Source organism: Psittacula echo (genome assembly GCF_963264785.1).
Source record: "Psittacula echo genome assembly, chromosome: 6".
NCBI classification, from domain to species: domain Eukaryota; kingdom Metazoa; phylum Chordata; class Aves; order Psittaciformes; family Psittacidae; genus Psittacula; species Psittacula echo.
In genome coordinates, this window is record NC_137743.1 from 61,131,829 (window position 1) to 61,150,946 (window position 19,118).

Below are 19,118 nucleotides of genomic sequence, written 5' to 3' on the forward strand. Positions count from 1 at the left end.
ATTTCCAGGGCAATTAACTCCCCACTGTATCACAGCACTTAACATTAATTAATTGCTAAAGATGTAGTTATGTAACTTACTGAGCTGCTAAGGATAAAACAGCTCCCAAGATCCCAGGATTTGAGTGGCATGCCAAATTATTATCAGTGAAGCATAGGGATTTACCCTCTCTTCTGAGATTGCCAAATGAAGCAGTTATTCTCCTTCCAGTGTCAACTAATGGGAACAAGTCAAGTAAATGTCAGTCAGCTATTGGAGTGCCATCAGCCCTCTGCTGCATGGACAGTCACGTGGAGTGAAAGCTGTTGTTTCTCTGCATACAAAAAGGTTAAAGTTTCACAACAAGGCATCTTTGGAAGCAGGTCCCCTAAATGTGGCTCAATTATACTTCCAGAAGTTTATTTCTTTCAGACAGATCCCAGCCTGAACTGATTTTTTTTTACCTAAAACCAGACAGATTTTCAGGATAAGCATAAATTAGGGAATGTGCTCTCATTCTCTCTCATCTATAGCATGGCTTACAAGCTGAGATGACACTGGCTCAGGAGAAAACAAAATCCAAAACCAACAAAGTTTGGGTCCAGTCACTCAGCTGGACATTATCTTAGGGAAAGAGCCCAAATTCCTTCATTGCTTTTGAAAAAACTGACAACTTTTTACAGTTCCAAAACATGGTGCTAACATAGCTAAACAGGCATAGAAGCTGAGTCAAGCTGTAGGAAGCTGAACTGCACTCCCAGGAAGAGCCAACTGCTACCATTTATATAGTGCCTTCTGATTCCATGTGGGTGACTGATGTTTGATTACTATGGAATATGGAAACAGTTTCTAATCATTTAAATAAATTACAATTTCGGATGGATGAACAGAGGCTGCATATGTACCCTGAAGCTCACTCAAACACACTGAGGACAGAATTTCAAGGTTCTTTCTGAATGGATGTAAGGGGAATGTGATTGCACAACTCTTTTTACTGCTTTTCACCTCAGATGTGACATATTTCAAAGACATTCTTCACACAATCCTATTGAAGTTTCTGGCCAGGGACAAGACCTGGATTAAAAAGAGGATATGGTTCTGGTGCATCAAACAGGCAAGTTCATGTGACAGCAGTCAGCCATTCAATTCCACACCAAAGTGATGCACATAAGGACATTTGTCTTGTAATGCTTAACAGATACCATCTGTCTCATAACAAAGTCTGTTGTAGACTGACAATGGTGCAACTGAAACTGTCTCATTTTCAAGAGTGCAAATTTAGGGACCTGGCATTGCAGAATCTGAAAAAAAAAATAATACAAATGCCACAGGCTCTTTGGATTTTCATTTTCTGACCATCCCAGTACTTTTTGAAACTATATTCCCAGGCCTATGAATATACACAGAGAGTATTACACAGTTACTCCCAGTATGCAACCAGTGTGCAGAAAAAAGCCTATCAGTCACCTTGAAAAGTTATGTCCTCCAGCACACTGCTGCATCATTTAATTTCAGCATCTGACCTATAACCATAGAAACAATGTATGGGCTTCCTTCACAAGCACAAAAAAGCTTGATAAGTATCCAGCTTTGTAACCCAGGGGGAATTCGCTTAGAATTTTGCAGAGTTTGCCATAATGATAAAGTGGTTTTGTTGCTTTTTTGAACTGTTCCAGATAGCAGCTCTGAATAAGGCTTTGAAACTGATCTTAGGTACAGCTGAGTAAAAGGTCTACCAATCTTCTTCAATGCTTTAAAACAAAAAATCTAGGCAGCTCTCAAATATTACAGAATCTCTCTGACATCCGTACCAAACATCTTGGGCATTATATCAGCTTCCCAAGCTGCATGTCATAATTCTGAAGAGGAACGGCTGTCTGTTCTGTCAGGAGTGTGGACACATCATTGTGGTGTTTGACACAGGCTAATTTAGAAACACACATGAATGATAAAAGTGTGCTTGAGAGAAAACATAACTTAGGAAATTGATGTCACTGGCATGTGACAATGTCCACTGTGACCCTATTAGTGGGACATCATCTTTGCAATAGTGGGAATAGCTACTGTCACATTTCCAGAGAGACAAACCTCAATGACTATTTTTGTCAGCACTGAGGCATGTTTTGTTATTCATTTGCCAAGCAAACGTCTCACTCATGATGACTGGCCACAGCACTGGTAGTAGATGTTCAAGAGATTCAGTGTACTGGCTAGTAGCATATAAACTTTAGAAAGGTATAAATAAGCAAGATTTAGGTGCAAGTCCTAACTCTTTCTCTGTTTTAACTTCATTTACATAAAATAGATTTGAGACGCAGGTATGTGCACTTGCAGCACAGGCTGCCAGCACTGTAATTGATAGAAGACCACACCAGGGTGGCATGGCAGCAGCACGTGGGAGCTGGCATAGAAGGAAACACATGCATCAGGACTATTTTCTGGCAGAGAAGGTGAGGCTATACTCCTAAGTTTATTAAACCATACCAAACAGAAAAAGGTTTGGAGAGCTTTTTCATACTTTTTCTTGAAAGCTGATTGAACTATTGAAAATATTGGAAACACATGTTTGCTGGGGCCACCAAGCCCATCTGAGTAGGGGGATGTAATGAAGCTGTTTAAGAAATATCAAGCATAAGGCCAAAAATAACTCTGAGGAATTTAACATTCTGACCCAAATGGTTCAGAAAACACAAAGCCTATCTCTCTTGGAAAAAAAAATATCTGATTTCTTTAGGTCAACAGACATATATAGAGCTAAATGTTCTCTGCTTCACTAACTAGGAGGAAAATGTCATTTAGGAGACTTGCTTGCACTTTCTGGTAGCACTATTGCAGAAAGTTTTTGGAGAAAGGTATTTGTAGCATAAGTGAATTTAAGCAAACAATAAGCAGAACAGAGAACATTCTAGTAGATGACATGATGGATTCCATAAGACAATGATGGGTCTCGCAAAGTTGCATCAACATCAAAAAACTGAGAGTATGCTTGGGGTAACCTCGCTGATAACTTTTCCATTACCACTCTCCCAGTTATCCATGTTCAATACATTTTGACGCCTGCTTCCTAGCCAAAACTTTCTTCCTGCTATGCCTCAGTCTAATCAATTTTATAGAAGTAATCCAAAAATATTCGCAAGTGAGGAAAAGAATAAATTCATTACTTAGATGCCCGTTTATATAGAAGATAGGAAAGTGAGGAGGAAATCACTAGATGACTGTAAACTGAAAAGCTAATGTGTGATGGACCTTGTAGATTACACACAAAAAGTAATGTTTAGCCAAAGGTGCTACTTTGCAAACACATGCAAACTTAATTTTAAAAGCATGGAACCAGCTGCAATGGAACTAGTTCTATGTTTACAAAATTACAGCTTCTATTCTTTAATAAATGCAGTTCTGCCTGCAAGTATTTTTCATAGCTAAATTTCTAATTTTACAGACTGTTTTTGGATTAAGCATGACATGACCCAGTAGGCACATATGTTGAATATAAATCCAAGGTTTGGCTAATTACTCACATAACAAATAGTAAAAATCTGAAACACATCTAAGCCTTCAGCACATATAATTTTTTATAAACAAGCATGAATCTTATAAACAAATGAATCTGTTCATTTTGCAAAATGAAATTCTCAAACTTGTCAGCTTACTAGAATTCTAAAAAGCACAATCACTTGAACAGATCAAGTTAATCATCATGGAAGTATAAAAATTGTGATGAAGTTACACGCCCTTGAAATACAGGCAGACACCAGGAAAGTGTCATACCTCCCTGACGTACAGAAGACAGTAGAATTCAAGTGCTTAAGATATTTTTGTATCATATTATTCTTAGTGTTATCCCTCATTTAAAAGTCATTCCCATCAACACATTATTAAGAGTAAATAGATAAAATACTCTAGTTTAAAACCAAGCTGCTTTGAAATAGCTAACAATACACAGACTTTTTGCAAACAAGTTGCAAAACCACAAAAAAACCAAAAGCTTAACATTAAATAGTGAGAGGTAGCGCAGAAAAAAACCAGGCAGTCATTACAATTTTCTCAGGTGTGTGTTATAAAAACATTACTGTGAAGTCCCAAGAGTTCTGTATGAAAGCTTCCTGAGAATTGTAACTTCTGTTTTCCCCCCATCTGCCAGTCCTACAAACTCAACTTGAAATGTGTCAAGCTAACGTTCTTCCAAGTTCACATGGCATCACTAGTAATAAAACTTGTATGATGAGAATTTCAGAATTCTTCTGAGAATGAATAAACAATAGAATATAGCACTCTAACTGCTGACTTAGATCCACAGTGGTATCGGAATTGTTCGAATGCTAGTAAGAATTAAAGCATAAACCAAGAGCATCCATTCTAAGGATAAAGAATGTGCAGTTCTTTATATGCACTTCCAAAAAAACAAGAATGAAAATGTGCTGTTTGTTGCCAAGGCTGTTTTGTTTAAAATCCAAGTTATAAAATTCTATCAAGTTAGACTTGAAATTCAGCGCTTGAGTGCAAAGATAAAAACTTCAAAGACTACTTCTTGCAGTTCTAACCTCAGCAATCTAAAGTCAAAATAAACACTGATAAAAATCACACAAATATGGCCTGGTCAGCAATACTTACCCTGTCTGCACATACAAGTTATTTGTTTTAGATACTTTAGAGTCACGAGCCCTATTAAAATATTCAGATTTTTTTTCCCCTTCCAGATCAATGTCTGTTGTTAGACAGGCACAGTCTTAATTAAAATTACAGAGGAAGCTGAGTACTAGTAAAATACTGTCTTCACAAATCTGAATTTAGTTTGTTGGCAGAACTCTAAAACAATACATTATTTATGAACTGCATGAAGTTACATGTATGCATATTTTACAGATTTAATATAATGGATTGAATCATTTGGAGGGATTGCAAAAGCTCAGATTAAAGCAAGATGTCACATATCATATTAGATATAAAGCCAAAATTTAATGAGACAAGTAAAGGTCAGAGCAGCACACTGCAGTTTCAATTTGATACCCCCACTCTCCTCCTTGTTTTTAAGCATGCATCATAACTTTGACTTAAAATACAAAGCAAAACTAGAAGTTTGTATAAAAGGATAACTCTAATGCCAAGATCACTAAAGAAAACAGGAAAGTTAAGCTTTCATTTCTATTCCAGAAACTAAGTGACTGCAATTCAGTTCATCATCTCTAGTCTTCATTTTCTAAAATACTATCAAGCAGTTTTCAGTGAATTACGACTGATTAATTAAAGCTTGATCCAGAGAAGTTATTAACACTCCCTACTGACGGGTTAAGAGAAAAAGAAAATACCAACAACCCTGTCTAACAGTAACAGAGCACCTCTAGAAGTGTATTACCTGCTTTTTAATATCTGATAAACTTGATATTTCTAATAATCTGGATTCCAATTGGTTTTTATATTGTGCTGCACTCAGGAAATCCCTTAACCATTATTTCTCTTCCATTCCCTCCCATTCTTTATGGTCTGTCTCTATTCGTCCATTCAGTACTAAAGTCATAAACAGAAAGAAATTTATTTCAATAAGACTTTTTCCTTTAGGCATTGGATGTACTAAACCTGTTCTGGTTATCCATCTTTTCTTTTCCAGATGAACAAATTTACACCCAAGAAAGATCAGAGTGGACAAGGAAAAGCAGATTGGTAACAAAGAAATAAGGACAGGACAACGAGAGATGCAGAATCAGAGCAACACTGGGATTTTCACACTGTTTTTCTCTTTCCTGATTACTTATCTCCTATCTTCTCAAACAAATTTGTCTTTTCCTTCACACACTTTTCTGTCGCTTTCTTCACTTCTTTTGTCACTATTCCTCTCCTAATATGAATTTGCATTACCAAGAAACAATTTGCCATTAATTTAAACTCATTAAAGAGCGACTAAACTGTAATCTAATTTATTTTATCTTATCTACTTTTATGTTGTTACTGTCACTTCTGGAATATACCAATCACCACTTCCCTCCTTACGCAGCTCCTCATTCGTAATATGAGTTAGGTCAAGTGAAAATCACTTTGATTTCCTTACTCTTTCCAAGATCATTGTATGTTCAAACAACTTTAATATCCAAGAGAACCTGAACATAAACATCCTATCTTTTGAACATAAACATCCTACCTTACTGGCTTGAATACTGCTCCTCATTACTTTTATATTCCTCTTGGTTCTCCCTTTCACCATTTTCAGGTGTTTTTAAAAAATATTATTGTACTTATAAAAATGCTTATATAATACACTTCTGAAAAGTGAGAATGCGACATTCCAGGTTTCCACCCTTTTATTTATTATCTTCCATACTTTCAATTTTTAATCCAAGTCTTCTGTATTTCTTTTGCAACGCAATTTTTTATTTGTTCCTTCCTTTCCCTTTAAAGAGCTTTTCCTCTAATTATCTTTTGACTCTGCTTCTGCATTTTATTTTACAAAAATGTCTTTGCCACTGTATATTAGAAGCATTTCTACAACAAAACCACTTTTTTATTGTCCCCGGTATGTCCAGAGCTTTTTCTTTTTCTGACCCTGCTGAGATACCCTGTCCGCATAATGTTCACTTTTGGCAGTCAACATTCATCATTTTGATTCTCACAAAGCTCTCCAACCATCATTCACTCCTGCAGTGCACCACACACTCTAACTTCTGCTCTGCTGCAAGACAATATTGAAAAATACTAAGATTCCCTTTTAGTAACTTACCTGCCAAATTCTTCCTTCAAGGCTGTACTTTAGATCTTTACTTTCTGTTAACATGCTAGGAAAAAAACCCCACTAATTCTACTTTTCACAGCTTGACTGCAATTCTGCTTAATTCTTTGTAAACTTCTAAAATCTTCATTTCCATTACAGTTGATGCTGCTTTAAATTTTAGCTTCAAATCCCATGATTTAAGCTTCATTTTCTTCCCAGTTTTCTTCATTATTCAGTGTTTCTTCCGATTGCCTCTTTCTGTGATTACTAACACAAATTCCTCACAGATGATAAATACAGTATTTCTAAGACTTTTTTCCCCTACTCTCTCCCTCTTTTTTTTTTTTTTTTTTTGGTAAGAAGATGGTTTCTCCTTGTCAGGGACAGAGTCTTTCTTGAGTACATTTCACTACATTTGTAGGTACGAAAGAAATATTCAGATTCTATGAAGATGTTTACATAGTGTATGGTAATCATCACTTGTTACACAAGCATTTGACAGTTTCATTTTCCTTTTCTAAACACATATATTGCAAGTTTCTGAACCCATTTTGACTTTGTGTATTTTTGTTTCAACTTGGTGCTGCTTTTCTGACCCTTAAAGAAACCAGCGTTTTTGAACTGTTTGAAACCAGCGTTTCAATGACCTTATTTGCAGCGCTTCTTAAATTCTTTTTATTCCAATCATTAATTGCTCTCCAATTTTCCTACTACACTTCTGAATAATACACTCTTCCTACTCGGAAATGAACTTTTAAAAATGCAATTGCCAGACTTCAGAGGCCATTTGATCGTTTCCAACCATTCTACTCAGACAGTTGTATTCCATTACAGTCAGGCTTCCAAATATGCTTTTTTTTAACATGCCATTATTTCCCATCAGCTTTTAAACAGCTGAAACAAACTTTTTTAGTTTTTATCTCTCAGCTTTTAGCACACTTCTGCAAGCTTTTCCTATCAAGTAACACAAGTTGAAGAAAATAATAAAAGCTGTAGTCTTAGGATTTCTTCCCCATGCTGCTTCTCACAAATAATCCACATTCACTTAGAGTGTGGCTACCTCAGAGCTCTGACCTAATTTATTGGTCCTTTACTTCTCAACCCCCAGCCAGTCTTCTTGAATCAGTCCTTGCTTTCTCCCTGTACTTTCAACAAATATATAAGTTATTCAGATATAAGATTACTTACACATTCCTCTCCAATATGCCAGTGAATATTCCTGCAAAAATTCTTCCAGAATTTCTAGTTTAATGTCTAGTTTACAGTTAAATTTTTTTTCCTATCCTCACATTTTTTTGCCTGTGAAAGCTTACAGAATAACAGCTTCTTTCAAGATTTCCAGAACATGCTTTTCTCTCTCTCACCCTCCCATCCCTCTTTTTAAAGCCTCTTAGTGATGTTATGTTATTCATGCACAACTGTTTGAAGTTTCAATCTTATTTGAAACAAAAAACTAGGAGATGACAACCCTTCTGGAGACAAATACAATTCCAGATGGCAACTAGAGCTAAATGAGACTCTGAACTCAAAGCCAAGGTAAAGGAAAAGTTCACTGACAAAACTTGATCAGTATAAGAAAGGAGCATTGACATAGAAAGCCCTACATTTCATGGATTCAATTTTCATGTCATTGACTCTACATAGGTTCTGTGTACTTCGTACTATAATTACTGAACAACACCTGAACTGATAGATTAAAAGACAGTTAAGTATGAGACAGTTTCCTAATAAATTAGCTGATACAAAAGAGGTCACTTCAAGGAGAAATGGAACTCTTTGAACATTTCAAACTTTAGAAATTCTGAGTGTACTGCATGCATTTGCTTCCAAAACTCCTCAACCTAGATGTAGGAATAGAAGCAGAATTTCATGCCACTGAACTACAAAACAGTTGCAGAACTCCCTTCAAAAAGTTGACCTCTAATCAGCTGTCATGGAAGAGACACCACCTCTGTACCATTTCTAGAGGTCAAGCAACAGTCATACTGACACAGAACTAATGGAGTAACTTGAGCTCTCCTAAGGGAGACATGTTTTTAAAGTATCAGAAGCAAAAACTTGGCTTGACCACACAGTAAACAAACACCCCCCAAAGAAACAACAAAAAAACTAACAAAAAACCCCTTATTACATAACTATTTCAGAATTACAATGCTACATACAATAAAACACAAGCAACTCAGATTTCCCTCTGTTGTGAAAAGTTTCTATCAGAAATATTTTCAAGATATTTGTGGTTTCAGAAAATTAAAACCTTAGTAAAGAAGCAGCAACTGTTTTGTACAAAGGAACAGCAATTAATACTATAATTATTTTTTTCCCTGTTTATTGGCTTGGTAACCTTTGTTAAATTGTAACTTAATTTTTTCCAAATGTGCTTTTAATGCTATCTGGCAGTAAGTTTTACTTATATAGGAAATCTGGAAGCTAATAAGCCAGGATCATTAACAAAAAGGTTATAAATACAGTTTACATATTTTTACTACTATCCGCTGCTGGTTTTTCAGGTTGGCAGTGATGACATTATTACAAGGAGGGCAAGGGAAATGAAGAGAGACTTCAGGGCCCTGGGACGGCTGGTTAGAGGGTCTGGAGCGCAAGTGGTGTTTGCCTCCATTCCTGTTACAAGCAAGGGTGGAGAGATAAATAGGAAGAGTCTGCAGATTAATGTACGGCTACGTGACTGGTGCCAAAGGCAGGGGTTTGGGTTTTTCAATCATGGGCTGCTATATGAGACACCTGGTTTGCTGGTGGCAGGTAGAATACACCAGTCCTAGAGGGGGAAAAGGTTTTTGGGGCAGGAGTTAGCAGGGCTCATTGACAGGGCTTTAAACTAGATATGAAGGGGGAAGGGGAGATAACTGGGCCTGTTAGGGACAAGCCCAAGAGAAACATGCTAGGGCTTGAAGGATGGCAGACTAGGGAGGACTCTCAACCTATTGTTTCATTTGAGGGAAAGGATAGTTGTTTAGATCCTGTCCCGCAGGGGAAAAGGGTACTAGGGCAAGAGTTAGCAGAGCTCACTCACAGAGCTTTAGGTTAGATTCAAAGTGCGAGGGGGTTGTAGCTGGGTTTGAACTAGTGGGGCATTGTTCTAGTATTAATGAAGACCAGAAGGCCTTCCGCCTCCCAAAGGTGCCATTCACGTGCTCTGCTCGCTCCCTGAAATGCCTGTACACCAATGCATGCAGCATGGGGAATAAACAGGGGGAATTAGAAGTCTGTGTGCAGTCTAAGGGTTATGATCTGGTGGCAATTACAGAGACATGGTGGGACAACTCACATGACTGGAATGTGGTCATGGATGGCTATGTCCTTTTTAGGAAAGACAGGTCACCAAAGCGAGGTGGTGGAGTTGCCCTTTATGTGAGAGAGTGACTAGAATGTATTGAGTTCTGTCCAGGGGCAGATGAGGGGCAAGTGGAAAGTCTGTGGGTACGAATTAAGGGACAGGCTGGTACGGGTGATACAGTTGTGGGGGTCTATTATAGACCTCCTGATCAGGGCAAAGGAGTTGATGAGGCTTTCTACAGGCAACTGAAAGCAGCCTCGCAACTACATGCCTTGGTCCTCATGGGGGATTTTAACTACCGCGGTATTTGCTGGAAGACTCACACAGCCTAGGAGGTTCCTCCAGTGCATTGATGATAACTTCTTAATGCAAATGGTGGACAAACCAACTAGGAGAGGAGCGCTGCTGGATCTAGTACTCACCAACAAGGAGGGTCTGGTTGAAGTGGTGATGGTCAATGGCAACCTTGGCTGCAGTGACCATGAGATGGTGGAGTTTAGGATCCTGTGTGGGAGGAATAGAATACCTAGCAAGGCCACAATTCTGGATTTCCGAAGGGCCAACTTTGGCCTCTTCAATCAATTGCTAAGGGAAGTCTCATGGGAAAGGGTACTAGGTAGTAAAGGGGCTCAAGATAGTTGGTCAGCATTCAAGGAACACTTCTTCCAAGCTCAGGATCAGAGCATCCCAATGGGTAGGAAATCAAGTAAGGGAGCCAGGAGACCAGTATGGTTAAACAAGGAACTGCTGGCCAAACTCATGTGGAAAAAGAGAATCTATGGATTATGGAAGGAGGGGCTGGCCACTTGGGAGGAATATAGGACAGTTGTTAGAGGATGTAGGGAGGCAATTAGGACAGCTAAGGCCTCCTTGGAACTTAATCCTGCTAGTCAGGTTAAGGACAATAGAAAGGGCTTCTTCAAATACATAGCGGATAAAACTAACAAAATATAGGCCCACTGCTGAACGAGGTGGGTGCCCTGGAGACAGAGGATATAAAGAAGGCAGAGGTGCTGAATGCCTTCTTTGCCTCTGTCTTTACTCCTGCAGACTCTCCCCGGGGGCCCCAGATTCCTATAGCCCCAGAAGGAGTCAGGATAAAGGAGGAGGTTGCTTTGGTAGATGAGGATTGGGTTAGGAATCAGCTAAGCAACCTGGACATCTATAAATCGATGGGTCCGGATGGAATACACCCACAGGTGCTGAGGGAGCTGGTGGAGGTCATTGCTAGGCCACTCTCCATCATCTTTGGTAAGTCGTGGGAAACAGGAGAGGTGCCTGAGGATTGGAGGATGGTAAATGTCACGCCAGTCTATAAGAAGGGCAAGAAGGTAATTATAGACCGGTCAGCCTTACCTTCATCCCTGGAAAGGTGATGGAACAACTTATTCTTGACACCATCTCTAGACATATCAAGGATGAGGGGGTCATTAAGAGTAGCCAACATGGTTTTACCAAGGGGAAGTCATGCTTGACCAACCTTATAGCCTTCTATGAGGAAGTAACTAGGTGGATGGATGATGGTAGAGCGGTAGATGTGGTTTTTCTTGATTTCAGTAAGGCATTTGATACTGTCTCCCACAGCATCCTCATAGATAAGCTAAGGAAGTGTGGGCTTGATGATCAGGTAGTGAGGTGGATCAAGAACTGGTTGAAAGGAAGAAGGCAGAGAGCTGTGGTCAGTGGGGCAGAATCTAGCTGGAGGTCTGTGACTAGTGGAGTCCCTCAGGGGTCGGTGCTGGGACCAGTGCTGTTTAATATTTTCATCAGTGACCTGGATGAGGGAACTGAGTGTATCCTCAGCAAGTTCGCTGATGACACTAAGCTGGGAGGAGTGGCTGACACACCAGAAGGCTGTGTTGCCATTCAGCGAGACCTGGACAGGCTGGAGAGTTGGGCGGGGAGAAACTTGATGAAATTCAACAAGGACAAGTGTAGAGTCTTGTATCTGGGGAGGAACAACCCCATGTACCAGTACAGGTTGGGGGTTGACCTGCTGGAAAGTAGTGAAGGGGAAAGGGACCTGGGGGTCCTGGTGGATAGGAGGATGACCATGAGCCAGCACTGTGCCCTTGTGGCCAAGAAGGCCAATGGTATCCTAGGGTGCATTAGAAAGGGTGTGGTCAGTAGGTCAAGAGAGGTTCTCCTCCCCCTCTACTCTGCCTTGGTGAGGCCACATCTGGAATATTGTGTCCAGTTCTGGGCCCCTCAGTTCAAGAAGGACAGGGAATTGCTTGAAAGAGTCCAACGCAGAGCCACAAAGATGATTAGGGGAGTGGAACATCTCCCTTATGAGGAGAGGCTGAGGGAGCTGGGTCTCTTTAGCTTGGAGGAGACTGAGGGGTGACCTCATCAATGTTTACAAATATGTAAAGGGTGAGTGTCAGGATGATGGAGCTAGGCTTTTCTCAGTGATGTCCAGTGATAGGACAAGGGGTAATGGGTGTAAACTGGAGCATAAGAGGTTCCATCTGAACATCAGGAAAAACTTCTTTACTGTGAGAGTGACAGAGCACTGGAACAGGTTGCCCAGGGGGGTTGTGGAGTCTCCTATGTTGGAGATATTCAAGGCCCGGCTGGACAAGTTCCTGTGTGATGTACTCTAGGTTACCCTGCTCTTGCAGGGGGGTTGGACTAGATGATCTTTTGAGGTCCCTTCCAACCCTTGGGATTCTGTGATTTGTACATCTATCACAATCTAAAAATATACACTCAGGTATATGCTTAAGAGTATGGTGACAAAAGGCACATGCTTTAGTTACAGAAAAAGCTAGAACACCTGAAAGTCAATTCATCATTACTGCTATTCATCATATCCACACCAGAAACATTATCCGTGTAAAAATTAAAAAAACAAACAAACAAACAAACAAACAAACAAACACAACAAACTTTCTACATTTTCATATTTTATGGACAAATTTTCAAGTTCTTACAGGATAAATGTGGTTAGAATCACAGAAGTGTGCAGGCCAGAAAGGACTTCGGCAGATCTCCAGTCCAACCTACCACTCAAAGCAGGGCCAGCCTCAAATTTAGATCTGATTACCCAAAGACTCACAATGGTAAATTATTAAAATCTCAGGGCACAGGGATTCAGCAACTTCTTTTTTTAACCATTCTCATTGTGACTTTTTTACTCCTTACTGGAAGAGTCCTAACTGCAGCTAGGGACTTAATCCTTGCCACTTACCCTTCCACCACACACTTTGGACAAAAACCTGGCTCAATTTTCCTTAAAACCCTCCCTTCCAGTCCTGGGTACATTGTAGTTGTAACAATAACCTTAATGGAAAGTGTGCAAAAAGAATAAAGGGCACAACTGTAAAATAAATCATGTCAAAAAATACAAGCATAGTCTGAGCAACAGAATGACAAGCATCCATTCAGTCATGCTCATGACAAATACAGACAATACAGAGCATCATGTTGATTCAAACTCAACACTTAAAATTACCAATAACTCTTTTTTAAGGAAGAACAAACCTGGGCCACTTTAACGGAATTTTGAGTAGAACCACCAGCATGATATTCTACTTTGAACTTCTTCACAAGTTCTTCAAATCTGTTAAAAAAGAAAAAAAAAATGCAGAGAAGAAAAAAGTTAAACTACTTTTTTTTTTTTTTCCAAAAGAAAACACTAAGATTAGAAGTAAATGACACCATGTTATTTGAAAACAGTACATTCAGATATATTAGTTGTTACATATGGTGAAACTGGGAACATCTATTTCGATTTTGTCCAAATTACAGAGCAAAGTGTGACATCGACCTGAATCCTTTACCTTAAAGTCACAAGTGGAGTAAGTAACTGGAAAAAAAAAATATCTGAAGCATAAGGTTGATTGCAATTAACTGTTAGATTGATAAAATATATGCTTGAAGAAAAATTATACAAATGAAGACATTCAGATACTTATTCCACCTCATTAAAGCTAAAAAAAGAATGCAAAATCAAGCGAGAAGATTGAGGAGATCCAGTGTCTGTTTCAAAATTAACTTGACCCAAACAACAGTGCTATGCTTTAAGGTTTCATATGAAACAGTACATTTTGACAGGTGAAGAGCTTTTATGAACAGATCTACTGTATCTGAAGGGGGCCTACAAGGATGCTGGGGAGGGACTATTCATCAGGAACTGTACTGACAGGACAAGGGGTAACGGGTTAAAACTTAAACAGGGGAAGTTTAGATTGGATATAAGGAAGAAATTCTTTACTGAGAGGGTGGTGAGGCACTGGAATGGGTTGCCCAGGGAGGCTGTGAGTGCTCCATCCTTGGCAGTGTTCAAGGCCAGGTTGGATGAGGCCTTGGGTGACATGGTTTAGTGTGGGGTGTCCCTGCCCATGGCAGGGGGCTTGGAACTAGATGATCTTAAGGTCCTTTGCAACCCTAACTATTCTATGCTTCTATGATTCTACTAGTATGTGAGAAAATCTGATAACAGAAAAGCCATGTGTCTCCTCATGAGCTTCCAAATCCTTCAAGTCATACTACTACGAAAACATAGGATACTCTGGTAACATTCAGTAGTATGTTATTAGGTTTGATCATTAAAAGAAATATTCAAACTTTCAATGGAAATATCCATCCTCATATTTCAGATAAAACTTAAAGGTTAAGAGCCAGATAGAGTTCTGTAAGATGGTCTTCCTTGACTAGGGTATACTTTGCATCCAATCAAAGTACACCACAGCTCAAGAACCAGCCTTCTCTCTAGTCACAGGCAAGTGTCGCAGGACACAGGGAGCTATGGAGACTGCTGTGCATGAATAGTGCATCATGCCTGCAAGTTCTAAACACACTTCAAAATGAGTGGATTAAACAGCAGGATGAAGAACCTCAGAAGGCATTAGATTCAGAAGGAAGTATCCCTGCAGGCAAGTTAAAGTGTTTTCTGTAAAATTCGTTTGCATATTTGAGGTTTAAAATGACTTCAAGGTCAACCCTAATTAATAGCACAGATTCACCCTTCAGGTCTATTAACTTTAGATGTTTACCCTTAACAAATGAAGCTTGCCCAGTTGGATGTATTTTATTGTATTCACCTTTAGTATCTTTTCAAAAAAGTGACACATCCTTATTTCAGACACAGGAAAAATTAACACTATCTGCCTACCCTACCCTTCATCTCCCCCTCACAAACCCCAATCTCCTTATAGTATGTGAACAATAGCTTTAGGGATAGATTTGTCAAATAACAACTTGTTTGTTTAAAAGGTTTTGATTTTCAATGCATTAGTACTAACAGGAACATTTTTCCTTCTACAGAACTTTCCATTTAAAATGTCTGAATAATGAGCTACTCACCCTAGCAAACTACCAATGGGCATACAATTAGAAAGAACCAAGAACTAAATTACTACATATGCTTTTCACAGCTATCCACACTACTAATTATCCACCAATTCTATGTCAAGCAACTGAAACCTCAAATGATAGCAAGTACCTGAAAATGGGGGAAAAAAATTACAAAAAACAACAGGTCTCCTAACAATTGCTTCCCCAGCAAAGACATACAAACTGTCATATTTTTTCTTTAATTTAATTGACACTTTACCTTTGAATGTGTACTGCCCAAATCATGTGGTTATTTTTGTATTTTTGTATTCTACAAGCATACCAGCTGACATTTTAATTCTTTTACCTAAAGCCATCCAATGTTTCTATGTCCATATTACTTAATGGCATGTTAAATCTTATAAATTTAGTATACTGTAGCTGACCACCTACATCAGCAGCTCTAAATCTGTGTGAGTATGCATTTAAATACTTATCTTGTAGTTTGAATGAATAAGATATGTGGTATCTGAATTGGGCGAAAAAAATTGGAAATAGCCTTAAAATACTATCTGTATTATGAAGATTTCAAGGTGATATCTTTGTAATCTAAGAAATCATCTGAACAAATCTTTTTACAATTACTTAAAATAGTAAGACAAACAATGGCAACTATCTTTTACTATTTCAGTACTAACATTAAAAGTACTAACTCCTTTTCTTCTAATTAAGATAGCAAACTCAACACCTATGAAGGTCTGTTACATGAAATAGAATGAGAGTTTGCACAAATGCAAGAAAAATAATTATTGCTGGTCCTTTTCCGTGACACACCGGAAGGATGATATAAATGGTGTTATTATAACCTACAAAAGCCTGACAAGCAAGTTGTATCAAGAATGACCTCAAAATTAAGAATGTCAATAGCTTTTTATCTTAAGAAGATGAACAGTTAGATGGACATTTTTCAAAATGTCAGCAGATGGCACAGGCAGCGTGGGAACGCTGACTTCGTCACTGTCTGCTGTATGCCTGACCTGCAAAGAGAAGGCTGTCATTCCAGCATGCCTCAGAAACATGGTATTTGCTTTTATAAAACTCTCCATTTTAAGGAAGGAAGTTCAACTGTAGAAACTGCTTTGAGGCCTGGGAATGCTAAACAGAGCTTCTGTGTGTGCTTCAGGACCAAGCTGTTATCACACTTCGGATAATTCAAGAAAATTAAAACCTTATGAGCAAGACTGAATAATATTTTTGTTTCACATTCTGCAATTGTTGTTCTTTCTGAGTATTTTTTAAGACTGTGCTATATCTGAGAACTGTGACCCTTCTCCTGACCTAGCAACATACCATTACCTTAAATAACAGAATAATAAATCCCACAATCAGCACCGTATCAAGGGGCCTCATTTTTGGTACCATGAATTTGTTCACCACATTGCAGTGTATTTGAACAAAAACAAGTTCGCATTTGCAGCAGCATATGTTTTCAGTGGTGATACTGCTGATCAACTGTAGCACTGACCAAAGAGGATATGTTAATGTTTCTCAATTATACTAAAGGCAATAGCACTTCTGTCAGAAGCCTTTTTCCCTTCCCTCACCTTTTTTTAAGAAGGACTGACTCCTAACTGAATTTGACACCGAAAGGTGAAGTTTTTCAGTAGCTTCCCTTTTGACAGAATTAATGGCTACTAAAAAAAGTACAAGGTGGTAATGGAAGAAGCTATTTAATAAAAGAATACAAATGAGAAAAAAATGTATCTTTTTTTTTTTTTTTTTTTTTCTACCCAGATACATCTTCTTACTTTACAGGAGGTTGGAGACTTCTTTTTAAAAGGCACAGACTCCCCTTGCATATGCCATACAATTACCTCTAACTGGAGATAGCTGTGAGAATTTCCTTGCAGTAAGTATCACTGCTGACAATGTCACCACCCTTTTTGTCACCCAAACCATTCATAACCTGAGCATCACTATTCCTCTTCTCTGTGCCCTCTTACCAAATTAGGTGTAAACCCCACACTATTCTTTCCTGTTCTTAAAATGCACAATTTACTGCATTATACAAATAAATGCACTCATCTTAATATCTAATCCCTTCAGACAGCTGCAAAGATCATGACTACCAACAATCCCTGTGACCAGCTCACTTCTGTCCACATCCCTCTTCTCAGTCATTTCAAGCAGAAGCCACTTCCCTACATTTTCAAGGACCAGCAAAGCATTATAGCACTGAACATACCATCTTTCTTTCAGTGCATTCAGATTTACAACAGCCTCTCGGCACAAAGCAGTCAACAAAAATACCTTTTCTCTTACCAACCCATTATATCATCTAATGTCTAGTTACTAGAATTTTCTGTGAATATTAACAAATCTATTTTAAACCTTATTTCTAAATGTCCTTCACCATAATGTCTAAAAAAAGTCATCAGCAAGGCTGTGTGATTTCCCCGAGGCTATTCTCCATCCTAACGACTGGCAATCCTCTCCTGGATCAATACCCATCTCCCGTAACTTGTTTTATACACAAAAACTGAGGCTTTTGGAGCTGGGACTATCTTCTCTGTTACACAGCAACAAATACAATAATGTTTGGCTCACCATGGTTTCAAAATCAAAGTGACAAGAAAAATAAGCACATAAAACATTCCCTGCAACTGAAGGCAGACAACATAAGGCAATGGAGCTACAAGCAAGGAAAATTAAAGCAATTCAAGTAAAGCTGTTCAAGTTTTTGGACACAATTTATATTAGACTAAAAAGAAACTCCTTTTGAAAAGTAAAATGGCCACAGAATACTAACATTTAACTGACGTCTTACAGAGAGAGAGCACCAGGAAAAACATTTCTGATGCATATGTCAGAAGGTACTTATCTGCAAGAAGTAATCTCTTCTTTTTCAGCAGGGTGTGTTGCCCTGGATATCTTTTGATATATCTGCTTATTACCTAAGATGTACTCAATAGCACACATCAGCAGGGAGCTAGACGTTAAAAAAAAAAAAAAATAGCTGCCAAAAACAGCTAGAGAGGAGAGAAAAATAATTTTTGCCCTTTTTGCTTGTGCATGTGGATAATGACAGCCTGAATGTAAGACAAAAATCTGGTTACTTCGTATAATAATACTACAATATTTCCAGTGGATTTTTGTTTGGTGTTATAAAAACTTTCAAAACACTAAGATGGAAATCTCTTAATCAATAAAACATTGCAAGTTGCAAGTAACTCTATAACCTTTTTTTTTCGGAGGTAAGTTAGGGCTAGGGAGGAAGCCTCTGTGATACCTCTAGAGAGGAAGGTAGGCTAGGATTTGGTATGTTTTCAAGCTATTGGATGAATTCTAATTAGATTTTAATTAAAAACCATAATTATGGTGATTCTGACACCTTTCCCAGATATTTATTTTTAGTTAAAAGAAGTAGTCATATTAAGACATTGCAATAGCTCAAACGTTTAGCTGTGAGGAGAACCAGACTAATACACTGACAGTTAGATGTTTGATCCTTTTAATTGCATTTTTTAAAATCTACTTAAATCTCCAAATTAAGTAACCTGTGTCAGAATGTCTACAGAATCACTCCATAAATTAAGGAAAAAAAATATGTGAGAGAGTGAGCATCATATTATACAATCTGTTTTAATAATACTAAAAGCTCAGTAAAACCACAAAGAGAGTAACAAATACTATTTCAATTTTTTAAGGAAACCTTCAAGGAATAAATCAAGACAAACAACTAAATAATGCCAAACCTGCATCCTGACTGTTTTGCAAGGCATGGCAGAAGTACTTGTGCGTACATCTGGACAAAGCTGTCATCTGTCACATTCTCGGTTTCATCACAGCCTGGGCCAATGCCAGAAC

General features: G+C 38.4%; 1 protein-coding gene across 3 annotated transcripts in view; it reads right to left on the reverse strand.

The window, feature by feature from the left end:
• The window catches only part of ADK (adenosine kinase), a 307,364-nt gene that overhangs the window by 207,772 nt on the left and 80,474 nt on the right, over positions 1 to 19,118 (reverse strand). For all 3 annotated transcript variants that reach the window (XM_080620985.1, XM_080620983.1, XM_080620984.1), the window contains exon 4: positions 13,458 to 13,536. In XM_080620985.1, coding sequence (XP_080477111.1) covers positions 13,458 to 13,536 — 79 coding nt within the window. The remainder of the gene's footprint in view (positions 1 to 13,457; positions 13,537 to 19,118) is intronic.